Below are 13,019 nucleotides of genomic sequence, written 5' to 3'. Positions count from 1 at the left end.
TGGCTCCAAAACAAAAGAACACGTGGGCGTGGGGGCCGTAACCAAAAATTGGGAAGCAAGTATTCGATTACCAAAACATGCCTCGTGTTTTCACGGCTGAAGTTTATGCTATGTGGGTTGTAGTTAAAAAGATCATCACTGACAAACACAAAAATACAGTCATCTACACTGATTCCTTAAGTGCACTAAAGGCTCTTCATCAGAATTCTGAGTGTGAACCCCTGCTAGGGGACATTTTAAACATGGTGGCTCTTAACAAATACGGGAGATCAATTCGTTTCTGCTGGGTCCCAAGCCACGATGGGATACCGGGAAATGAAGCAGCTGATAGATGTGCATCAACAGCAGCATGCAAAGACATCTCATACACAACACTCCCATATAAAGAAAGTATCAGTGCGATTTCATTTCATTTCATTTCATTTATTATACCCTCAAGGCCTGTGAAGGCTTTACAGAGGGGAGTGGGTTACACGTAAATTCAAACAGTAAGTATTACAAGAGAAACAAGTAAAACCTAAAAATACAATTTGACAAGTAAATCAGTAGGAATACAATGAACAATGAATAAAAAAAGCTATTACAATAAAAAGACAAGATATACAAGTACATGAAACCGCATTCTAGCAAGTAATGTTGGTTAAGGCATCACGAAACAAGGAATTATCACTGATGGATACAATGTTTGCGGGAAGGTGGTTCCACTCTAGTGACGTCCGAGGTACGAATGACTGGGAAAATGTATTTGTGCTGCAAGAAGGGACGTGAACCTTGTAAGAATGATCGATGCGACGAGATACGTAGTGTGGAATATGAATGAATACATCATGAAGTGTTGTATGGTGAAAAAGTTTGTGAAATAATGATAAACGGGAAACTTTACGTCGAGCTGCAAGAGATGGAAGAGAAAGGTTAGTTTTCATGGCTGTTACGCTGGCAGTTCTGTTGTAATTCGAAAGAATAAAACGAGCAGCGTTATTCTGAACTAATTCTAATGCGTTAATTAAGTTTAAGTTATTAGGGTCCCAGACTGATGTAGCGTACTCTAATTTCGGGCGTATTAAGGTTTTATAAAGCAATAATTTCAACGAGTGTGGAGCTTTAAAAAAGTTTCGCCTTAAGTAACCAAGAGCGCGGTTAGCATTGTTCACTATATTATTAATGTGGGTTGCCCAGGTAAGGTTGTATGTGATATGAATTCCCAAGTATTTGTACGAAGTTACCTGTTCTAAAGGAAGGTTATTTAAGTAGTATACTTGGGAGACGTTTGATGTCCTAGATACATGCATAGCTTTACATTTGTTAACATTTAATTCCATTAGCCATAAACTGCACCAGTTAGATATTATATCAAGGTCGGACTGAAGACAGTATCACAATCTGCAGTTATTTCTCTAAAGATAACACAATCATCAGCGAAGAGATGAATGGTAGAAGTTACTTGCGAAGGAAGGTCGTTAATATATATTAAGAACAGCAAAGGACCGAGAACCGATCCTTGGGGCACTCCGGAAGCAACAGAACACATCGGTGAATTGCAGCCGTTAGCAGTGACGTATTGTGAGCGATGAACAAGAAAGCATTCGATCCATTTTAAGAGATTACCATCAATATTCAAATGGGTTAGTTTGTGGATTAGAAGTTTGTGACAGACTTTATCGAAAGCTTTTGAGAAGTCTAAAAAAATGCAGTCAGCGCATGATGAACGATCAAGAATTCGATGCAACTGATGAGTGAAGGATACGAGTTGAGTCTCGCATGAGTATGATTTCCTAAAGCCATGTTGCGCAGGTGAAAAAAAAGTGTTATCTTCAAGAAAGTCAACGAGGTTTTTGAATACAATGTGTTCAAGTAGTTTGCAGCACGTGCTGGTGAGTGAGATGGGGCGATAGTTGGTTGCTATGTTTTTGTTACCAGATTTGTGAAGCGGCACCACCTTCCCAACCTTCCACTGATAAGGTAAAGTGCCTGTGTTGAGTGACTGTTGGAAAATTTTGGTTAGTATAATAGAACTGTACGCGGAAGTGTTTTTCAAGAACTTGGTGTTAATTGGGTCGAAGCCAGGTGAAGAATTGTAGTCGAGTTTGTCAATAAGTTTAGCAACACCAGATACATGAACTATTACTGGGAACATGACTGGGTAATCATAGTTACGCAACTTGGGAAGTTGCTTATTAAGGACTCCCGAAAAATTTTTGCTAAAGGCTTCGTTAAGGTGAGTTGCAGCACCATTTTTAGGAACAGGCTGCCCAGTACAGTCGTCCAATAGGATTAAGTTATCAGAAACAGGTCTAATTATTTTCCAAAATTTCTTAATGCTAGTTTTAAGAATAGATGGAAGAGTAACAGTAAGGAAAGTACGTTTAGCAAGTTTTAACGCTTGAATATATTCGTTAGAAGCCGCCTTGTATGCCGTCCAACGAGAAGCACTCGAGGACAACTTAGCTGAGCGGTAGATACGCTTTTTACGGTTAGAAAGACGTTTAATGCGAGTGTTATACCAGGGGGCTTGTGGGTTGGAAGTTAAGGTACGGCTGGGAACATATTTGTTCATTAGTTCATTAAATTTATGAGTAAACATGTCCCAATTAGTTTGCACAGAACGGTCATCAAAGTTAGTCAGGAATGTGTCAAGAAACGTGCATAACTCGCTATTGATGGCCTCGAAGTTTGCTCTCCTATAGTCGAGAATTGTTTTCTTCTTCCTGGTATTTTTCGGGTGGTTGGCACTAATGGTAAAATGCATAGCAGAATGGTCACTTAAAGGCGGAAGGAAGGTAATGTTGGAAGTTAGTTTGGGTTCAGTAGTAAGTACTAGGTCGAGAGTGTTTGAGATACTAGCAGTATTCCGGGTAGGTTGAGTGACCACTTGCGAAAAGGTAAAAGTGGAACATAAATCTAAAAATTCTTTGGCCTGAGACGAAAAAGGCAGTAAAGAAGGAGGTTGAGTGTTCCATTTAATGTTCGGAAGGTTAAAGTCGCCTAATAAGTAAAGGGGCGACGATGGAAAGCGTGATGATACGTTATTAATTACATCGTGCAATTCGCTAACGAATGTGGGTGACGAAGAAGGAGGTCGGTAGCATACGCCTATAATTGCCTTCTGGTGATGAATGTTAAATGTAGCCCAGACGATTTCGAGGTCAGTAGCAACAGAAATTCGTGAAGAAGGAATGTCGTTAGAAATAGCAAGTAGAACGCCGCCTCCTCGACCCGCGGCACGATCCTCCCTATAAATAGCGAAGCGATTGGCATCCTCAAAGATTTCGGAATCATTAATGTTGCTCGAAAGCCACGTTTCTGTTAAGGCGACAATGTGTGGAGAACAAGTGTCAATCGCCGAGGACAATGAAAAATATTTGCTCAGCACACTTCTAATGTTAGTAAAAAAGATGGACACATGGTGTTGTGAAGTCTGTCCACTTCCCCTCTCGCTCCGCTAAGTCAAATTACCTGCGGGAACTATGTTCCTTGCGCGTTGGCCCTGCGACGGTTTTTCTGTCACGCATTTCATTTCGGCATCAAAAACGTAGCACCTGTCGTTCATAAGTAGTTTGTCGTATCTGAGTTTAAACGCAGGTGCGCCGGGCTGACTTTTACCAAACTCGATAAGATTTCCCCGAGCGAGACGGGTTGCGGGGGAGTAATCTTCGCTGAGGGTGATACTGCTTGTTTTGAGGTGATTACGTAGTGAAAGAACATTTTCTTTTATTTTAAAACTCGAGAAATTTACAATTACGGGTCGGCATTTTCCTGGTGAAAAAACGCCTAACCGATGAGCACGTTCAATTGAATCGGATGAAAAAGATGGAAGTACGGTTTTCAAAGCAGAAATAATCTTGTTCTCGGTTTGTTCCCATGTTTCTTTAGCGTCTGGGATGTTGCGAATGATTAGGTTGTTTCGCCGAGATCTGTCTTCAAGCTCATTGGCGCGAGCTCGCAGAATTGCGTTTTCTTCTTTTAGGACCCCGACAGTGCTCTGCATAGTAGACAGTACTACGCCCTGTGCCTCGAAATTATTGCATTTTTCTTCCATACCGTCCATCCGTTTGCTCAATACTGTGAGTTTCGCTTCCATATTTTTTTGGCCATTCTTGATAGCTTTAATATCGGCAGCTTGTTCGGCTAAAGTTTTTGAGGACTGGAGTGAGCGGGAGTGTATATCTTTAATAAAGCGAAACATTATCTTCATTTGTTCTGCTGGGTCGTCAGGCAGTGTTTCAATATCAAAAAGTGCGTCCGCCCTAGTATTAGGCCCAGGGTTTGTCTCAACATCCCCTGAACAGATTAACAATAAGGCAAATGACGAATTCAAGCATTCACAAATGGTCTCACACAGCACCCGTGGGCACGGGAACAGCACTAAGAAGCGGTCATCACTTTTTCTAGCGTATAAGGAAAGTTTAGTACACACCTGCACAGGACAGAAGCAAGAGTTATGGGCCATGCCGAAAGTGCTGCTCGAGTGCCCACTGAAGGTGAAGTTTCCAGGGAAGTCGTTTAAATGTTCCTTGATGGACGATGCAGTGGTCGATGTGGTTGGCGCACGGAAGACGAGCCTTGCTGATGACACCACGGCAGAAAAATGCGCGTCGACATCGATGCAAACACAGGTTGCGTCAGGAAGATGCGCGGAAACGCATTCCAAGTCGGTGAGTGTGTCCGTTGATAGCGCCAACAGGAGTGCGATAGCAGCCTGCACAGGACAGAAGCAAGAGTTATGGGCCATGCCGAAAGTGCTGCTCGAGTGCCCACTGAAGGTGAAGTTTCCAGGGAAGTCGTTTAAATGTTCCTTGATGGACGATGCAGTGGTCGATGTGGTTGGCGCACGGAAGACGAGCCTTGCTGATGACACCACGACAGAAAAATGCGCGTCGACATCGATGCAAACACAGGTTGCGTCAGGAAGATGCGCGGAAACGCATTCCAAGTCGGTGAGTGTGTCCGTTGATAGCGCCAACAGGAGTGCGATAGCAGCCTGCACAGGACAGAAGCAAGAGTTATGGGCCATGCCGAAAGTGCTGCTCGAGTGCCCACTCGATTAGTAAGGCCTTGACATCAAAATGGCAACACGAATGGAGCCACTGTGCAAACAACAAACTACATCTTACTAAACCCGTCCTTGGTGAGTGGAAGTCATGTAACCACCAGGAACGGTTCATCGAAGTATATTTATGCCGACTACGAATTGGACACACGCACCTAACACACATTTTATTGCGATAGCAATTATATGGACACTCCAAAGCAGATTTCTGCCGTCGGCGTCGTCGTCGCCGTCGCTGTCGCCGTCGCCGTAAGGTTCCGTATGACGTCAATGGAGATGAAATCATCGCCGCGCGCCGCCGAACGCTGTATGTGCGAGTGAAAGGGCGCGAGGGACGCGCGCTTTCACGGGGAATGAACGCACGACGGAGAACAAACGCGCGTTCTGTGCCGTGCTCCCTTAAGGGCTGCAGAAGTAGGCGTCTCTTTCCTCCTTTACAATCACCTATATGTAGAGCAAACGCGCCTTCTTCCGACGCGCGAGAGGCCGTGGGGGAGGGGGGGAGGGGGAGGGAAGGGAGGCGACGTTTAGCTGCGGCACCAAGTGCCTATTTATATAAGAGGCTCCGGCAACAGTCACCAACGCCGCACACATTTTGTGCGAACGCGGGCAAAACGCCGATGGCGTCGACAACAGTTCTGCGCGTTGCTGGTGCTGCTGCATGTCCAAGTTTATACAGCTGATAAAGCTACTATCATTACTCCGTATAGCTCTCTACAAATTTGCTATCGCAATTGATGCTTCGCCTTTCAGGTGAAACTGCGACAACTTTTTTTATTGCGATAGCAATTATACGGACACTCAAAAGCAGATTTCTGCCGTCGGCGTCGCCGTCGCCGTCGCCGTTGCCGTGAGGTTCCGTATGACGTCAATGGAGATGAAATCATCGCCGCGCGCCGAACGCTGTATGTGCGAGTGAACGGGCGCGAGGGGCGCGCGCTTTCACGGAGAGTGAACGCACGGCGGAGAACAAACGCGCGTTCTGCGCCGTGCTCGCTTAAGGGCTGCAGAAGTAGGCGTCTCTTTCCTCCTTTACAATCACCATATATGTAGAGCAAACGCGCCTTCTTCCGACGCGCGAGAGGCCGTGGGGGAGGGGGGGAGGGGGAGGGAAGGGAGGCGACGTTTAGCTGCGGCACCAAGTGCCTATTTATATCAGAGGCTCCGGCAACAGTCACCAACGCCGCACGCATTTTGAGCGAACGCGGGCAAAGCGCCGACGGCGTCGACAACAGTTCTGCGTGTTGCCGGTGCTGCTGCATGTCCAAGTTTATACAGCTGATAAAGCTAATATCATTACTCCGTATAGCTCTCTACAAATTTGCTATCTCAATTGATGCTTCGCCTTTCAGGTGAAACTGCGACAACTTTTTTTTACTTAGAAAAGAAGACCCACCAACATGCGAGAAGTGCGAGGAACCGCTAACAGTTATACACATTTTACTGACATGTACACACATTGAAACACACAGACTAAAACTTTTGCAGAAATTATACAAGTCACACATACCATTACATCCTGCTTTAGTTTTAGGAGACAATCCCCTAGTACCATTACCTGACGTGCTTAAATTTTTAGACGACACAGGCTTTTTACACAAACTATAGATCAACACAGCTTTTCCTGTTTTTAAAATGTAATTTATATACCCTGTGTTTGGCGCAGCATAGCCTGAGTCGCTTTTGCGCCACTAAACCCCATTAACTAACTCTATGGCAAGGATGTTCTCGTTTGAGTGCCTGGATAACGGCTCAGGCTTTAGGCTCAAGGTCACGTGAAAGTCGCCGACAACGGGAGCTAAAATCATTTCATGCTTAAAAACCGCTTCCTCGTTCACACTTTTCTAAGTATGTTTTAGTTAACAAAAAAAAGTTGTCGCAGTTTCACCTGAAAGGCAAAGCATCAATTGCGATAGCAAATTTGTAGAGAGCTATACGGAGTAATGATATTAGCTTTATCAGCTGTATAAACATGGACATGCAGCAGCACCGGCAACACGCAGAACTGTTGTCGACGCCCTCGGCGTCTTGCCCGCGTTCGCTCAAAATGCGTGCGGCGTTGGTGACTGTTGCCGGAGCCTCTGATATAAAAAAGTTGTCGCAGTTTCACCTGAAAGGTGAAGCATCAATTGCGATAGCAAATTTGTAGAGAGCTATACAGAGTAATGATGTTAGCTTTATCAGCTGTATAAACTTGGACATGCAGCAGCACCGGCAACGCGCAGAACTGTTGTCGACGCCGTCGGCGCTTTGCCCGCGTTCGCTCAAAATGCGTGCGGCGTTGGTGACTGTTGCCGGAGCCTCTGATATAAATAGGCACTTGGTGCCGCAGCTAAACGTCGCCTCCCTTCCCTCCCCCTTCCCCCCCTCCCCCACGGCCTCTCGCGCATCGGAAGAAGGCGCGTTTGCTCTACATATATGGTGATTGTAAAGGAGGAAAGAGACGCCTACTTTTGCAGCCCTTAAGGAAGCACGGCGCAGAACGCGCGTTTGTTCTCCGCCGTGCGTTCACTCCCCGTGAAATAGCGCGTCCCTCGCGCCCTTTCACTCGCACATACAGCGTTCAGCGGCGCGCGGTCACGATTTCATCTCCATTGACGTCATACGGAACCTCACGGCGACGGCGACGGCGACGGCGACGCCGACGGCAGAAATCTGCTTTTGAGTGTCCATATAATTGCTATCGCAATAATAGGCACTTGGTGCCGCAGCTAAACGTCGCCTCCCTTCCCCCGCCCCTCCCCCACGGCCTCTCGCGCGTTGGAAGAAGGCGCCGTCTACATATATGGTGATTGTAAAGGAGGAAAGAGACGCCTACTTCTGCAGCCCTTAAGCGAGCACGGCGCAGAACGCGCGTTTGTTCTCCGCCGTGCGTTCACTCCCCGTGAAAGTGCGCGCCCATCGCGCCCTTTCACTCGCACATACAGCGTTCGGCGCGCGGCGACGATTTCATCTCCATTGACGTCATACGGAACCTCACGGCGACGGCGACGACGACGGCGACGCCGACGGCAGAAATCTTATTTTGAGTGTCCATATAATTGCTATCGCAATAAAAAGAAACAGTTGTTACCTGTCTGCAGCTCAGCACAGGACACTATACTGCCACTAATGTAAAATTAATGTTCATACACTTTACACAGCTATTTTTCGTATAGTGTATAGAGCGTCAGATACACTGGAAATTGTTTCGAAAGTTTTTAACTTGAACGTTTCTTCAAGCGATTTCCTTTCGCTTCTACTATGCTATGGATTAGTGTTGCAGCTTTTTGCCGATTACTAACCTCAACGACACAAGAAGTCCCATGGAAAGAAAGCCCATTGATAAAAATATCGCTCTTTATAATTAAACGCGTGAAAATGCACCCAATGTGGCGAACCGCCCACTATAACCTGAAAATATTCCATCCAAATCAAATAGCGCTTATGGAAGTAGTACCCCAAGCTTGCAATAGAGGGCGCCTGGTTAAACACCTTTATTGATAGCATTTCTAGATATCAACGGAGCCTATGACAGCGTAGACAGAGAGTTGCTATGGGATATAAGCCCGAAGGCATAGATCACGATTCCGTGGATCTGCTGCGGGAAATATACAGAGACAACCGAGCAGAAGTTGTATGCATGGGAAGGTCGTAGAGGTAACGAAGTGGGAATTCACCAGGGACTGGAGCAAGGATGTCCTATGTCTCCATTATTGTTCACGCTTGATAAGGACATAGAAAGACGACTGGAAAACAGCGGATTAGGGTTTGATTTATCCTATATTCGTAATGGACAAATGGTGCCACAGAAGGTCCCTGGACCGCTGTATGCGGACGATATAGTGCTACTAGCGGACATTTATTTATTTATTTATTTATTTATTTATTTATTTATTTATTTATTTATTTATTTATTTATTTATTTATTTATTTATTTGTTTATTTATTTATTTATATACAGGATACTGCCGGCCTTACTCTTAGGCCTTGGGCTGGAGTGGAAAGTGCGATATACAGATTAACAAAAGAAATGAACAGCAGAAACGTTACAAGAATTCAATACATTGTAGTAGACATATTCCCTGATCCGCACGAGCTGTACAGAGCATTCCAAAAAAAAGCTTTACAAAATTTCAATATATTTTAGAATGGATATTCACTGTATCACACGAGCTGTACAGAGCATATTGATAACAACGCCATATTGATAACAAGGAGTACGACAGATTTACACAGTAAATGCACAGTTAGTAATACGACAGATTTACAGGGACTTGCGAATATCTGTGCCAACGCAGCGACAAATCTAGGCCTCAAGGTCAGCAGAGAGAAATCGCGAATCATGATATGTCTTGAAGAGACCAGTAATTACGTGGTGTCACTTCAACAGCAAGTCATAACCATAGTCAAGCAAAATAAATACCTAGGCGTATACATAAACGAAGGAAAGGCTTACTCAAGCACTCACCAAAATAATCTGAAAATAAAGGGGAAGCGGAATGCAGAAATAATGAAACATGGAGCACTCTCGGGCCACAATAAGTATGAGGTGGTGTGTGGAATCTGAAAAGGAGTAATGGTTCCAGCGCTAACATTCGCAAATGCCATTCTATACTTAAAATTGGTTATATTGTCGGTGTTGGAAGTTACCCAAAGATTGGTACCCTGGTTGGCTTTGGGAACCCACGGTAAAACCACAAATGTGGCAGTGCAGGGTGACATGGGTTTGGCCTCTTTTGAAGTCAGAGAAGCACAGAGCAAAATTAGTTTTGAAGAAAGGCTCAAGAACACGGATGAAAATAAATGGGCGGCTAAAGTGCACAAGTATTTGTACATGAAAAGCGTGGATACAAAATGGAGGAAGAGGTCAAGAAAGTTGGCAACCAAGGACAGGATAATTCAAACTGCAAATAGACAACCAGGAGTGATCAAACAGACAGTGAATTGCCTGCAAAGAATGAAAAAAAGATCATGGTGATATACAAGAATCAGAAGAAATTAGAAGGGAACATCTGTACGATAACATAAAGGGCACTTGCTATTAAAGCCCCAGTTGGTTGCCTAAGGACAAAAGCATATCGGAGCAAATTTTTAGGAACTAGACGAGGCATGTGTATGCTGCAGAATAGATCCGTAAACCACTGAGCACATCCTAATGGAATGCGAAGGGATTCACCCAGTGAAAACCGTGGGTAACGTACATCTCCCAGAAGCGCTTGGATTTAGAGTGCACGGAAGCATCAACCGGTCAGCAATCGAGATAAGCAAGAGACGCTCAGAGTATTGTTGGAAGAAAAGCAGGGAAGAGATTGGTACAACCCGATCGCTTACAGGTAGCGGTACAAGGTAGATTTCGAGGAAGAAGGAAAAATATTCAGGGGATGTATACAAAAATACTACTTAAATATATGTGTAGCATACCTGATTAGATCAAGCAGGCTAGGTGAGTATTTATCACCGCCCCATTTTAAAGGAGACGTCATTAAATAATCATCATCAGAAGCAGCATGCATTTCTCGCAGAAAACTGCAGTCATGTAAATGCGCCACAGACTTACTAGCAAAGCAGACAAATCCAACTATTTCGGTAGGATAACTGGATCAATGTAGTTTTTTAATAAAAAGAGGCGAAGTTTAGGCAGCAGTGGGCTGAATTCACTTCAAATTGCAATATACACCGAGACTTTTCCCTGATCGCTTCTGGTTCGCAGTTGGAAGCACCACTATCCGGGAAATGTCACCACACACCACGACGCTCATCGACAACCCGAGTATCATGATCAGCCTCATCGCCGTGGTGGTGACAGTCGGAGTGGTCAGCACGGCAATCATCATTTACATAGCCGGCAACAAGGTGTCGGGCAAGCTCTTCGCTGAGTGCAGTAGTGCTGCTTGCAGGCGTGCCATGCGCGACATGCAAATGCTGATGGACTACGGCGCGGACCCGTGCCTCGACTTCCACCGTCACGTCTGCCACCACTGGCAGCAGAAGGCGGCAACACCCGAAGGTGCCGTCAGTTTCCTCCGATACAGTACGCGGCAGCTCCTGGTGCTCGTCAACACTAGTCTTAGTAGGGTGTCTAGCGCCAAGACTGTCTCGACCGGTTTCTACAACCTGGCCAAGTTCTACAGGTCCTGCGAGCGTTTCGTGAGCGCGCCCGCTGTGTCCATGAGTGACGTACTGCGACCTGTACAGAAGTACGGCGAAAACGTTCTCGGCTTGTCCACCTTCCCGGACGTCGTTCGCTACATCGTAGAATTGTCGCTGGCTCACGGTATTCACACGGTCCTCGACATACGCTTGAGCAAGTTCCCCGACGGTGTGTTCCTGCACATTTCGCGTGGTCAGACGTTGTCGCAGAAGATGGACGCACAGCCCGCGTTGGCTCTGGAAGACTACCTGAAGGAATTGTTAGGCGACGTCTCAAGCATGCGAGACCGCGAGTTCAACCTGACCGACATCTTTGACAGCGAGCGAAGATTGAGTGCCATCATGGCATCGGAAAGTCTGGAGGAGCGACTAAGCGCGACCGTTCTTGCGTATCTGACTAAATCTGTCCATCAAGCCGAATGGCTGGATGCTTTAAATGCGCACCTGCCTGACCAATACAAACTGAGCAGATGGTCCATAATATCCACCGACAACGTCGACTTGATTCGGCAGTTGCTCAGCTTCTTCAGAGGCCTCGTCGACTACGGCGTAGTCTACTTGTACATCCAGGTTATCATCGACGCGTTCCGTTTCGATTACCTGCGTAGAGTCAGCCGCAGCGACTCGGAACGCGTCGTGTCGTCCTGCCTGCAGGCGACTCGACTCGTAATGCGAAACGCGAAGAACGCCATCGTATCCCAGCTCCTTCCGCAGCAGAGCGCGGACAGTGCCGTCCTCGAGGTGTTCGCCGGAGTGCTCAAGTCCATCACCGACGGTGACACGTTCGCCTGGTTGGGCGAGCTCGCGAGAAAGAAGGCTCTCGTGAGGCTCCGTGACATCAGCCTGCACCAGTTCCGCGTCTCCTACCAGGACGGCACATTGGACGAGAATGACCTCGAAGAGGCTTCCATTGCCAGTGGGTTCCCGGGCTTCTTCATTCGCCTCAAGGCGCAGCAACAGTGGAGCCTGCTGGAAGATCCTCCGGCTGTGCACGAAGGCGAGATCGACGACGGTTTCCTCTTGAGCAACGAGGTTCTGTACGACGCCCTCTCCAGCAGTATCGTCGTGCCAGCGTCCTTGCGCCGGGAGCCCATTCTCTACACCGGCCTAGTCCCACCCGAGTTCGTCATGGGCAGCCTCGGTGTGCTGCTGGCTAGATCCCTCCTGTACGCTGCCTTCCATGCGAACGCGACGGGCTCGTGGTCACCCGAGGAGAGTCCTGCCCTGGTCCAGTTCGAGCAGTGCATGGACGAGAAGGCTCGCGCGGCTTTCAACGTGAGCCTCCGCGAGAGGCAGGGCAACGAGCCTCCCGAGATCTACATCTGGGCCCAAAGTGTTCGCAGTGCATTTGACGCTCTCAGAGCCACATACGAGCAGCACCTACCGGCGTTCGATCAGGGCACGCTTTATTGGGTTGCAGCTCAGAAGACTTTCTTCAGGCGTTTCTGTCTTCTCTCGTGTGGCATGGAAAGCAGCCGTCAGCACCTAGCTTCGGAGGTCTCCTGCTTTTTACCCTTGCTCAACATGAAGGAGTTTTCGAAGGCATTCAACTGCGAGCACCCGTTGTGGCTGCACTCGGGCGATTATTGTGCTGTGTGACTAAAGCGCTATTCGACGCAACTTATATTCATCTTTCGAGATGGGTATCTTTTCTCTTGCTCTTTAGAGAATGATTCGGAAGTGTATTTTGCGCATTTGTTTTGTAGCTACTAGAACAATATCTGTTGTCTTAAATGTTTTCGACGCCTTCTCTCCCTACTTTAGCTCTATTACCTGCGTATTCACGCTTTATGTTGTATCTACTTCGTGATTTCAGGATTAATCTAGGTTAAGAGACTAT

The 13,019-nt window shown here is 46.6% G+C and overlaps 1 protein-coding gene across 1 annotated transcript in view; it reads left to right on the top strand.

The window, feature by feature from the left end:
* LOC119440005 (endothelin-converting enzyme 2) overlaps window positions 1-12,778 on the top strand; it is a 31,997-nt gene extending 19,219 nt beyond the window's left edge. Inside the window, exon 2 of the mRNA XM_037704956.1 lies at window positions 10,740-12,778. Within this exon, the coding sequence (XP_037560884.1) occupies window positions 10,740-12,778 (2,039 nt within the window). The remainder of the gene's footprint in view (window positions 1-10,739) is intronic.
* Window positions 12,779-13,019: the final 241 nt, after the last annotated feature.

Source organism: Dermacentor silvarum, chromosome 2, assembly GCF_013339745.2.
Source record: "Dermacentor silvarum isolate Dsil-2018 chromosome 2, BIME_Dsil_1.4, whole genome shotgun sequence".
Classification (NCBI taxonomy): Eukaryota; Metazoa; Arthropoda; class Arachnida; order Ixodida; family Ixodidae; genus Dermacentor; species Dermacentor silvarum.
This window is presented reverse-complemented; position numbering and strand designations above follow the sequence as displayed.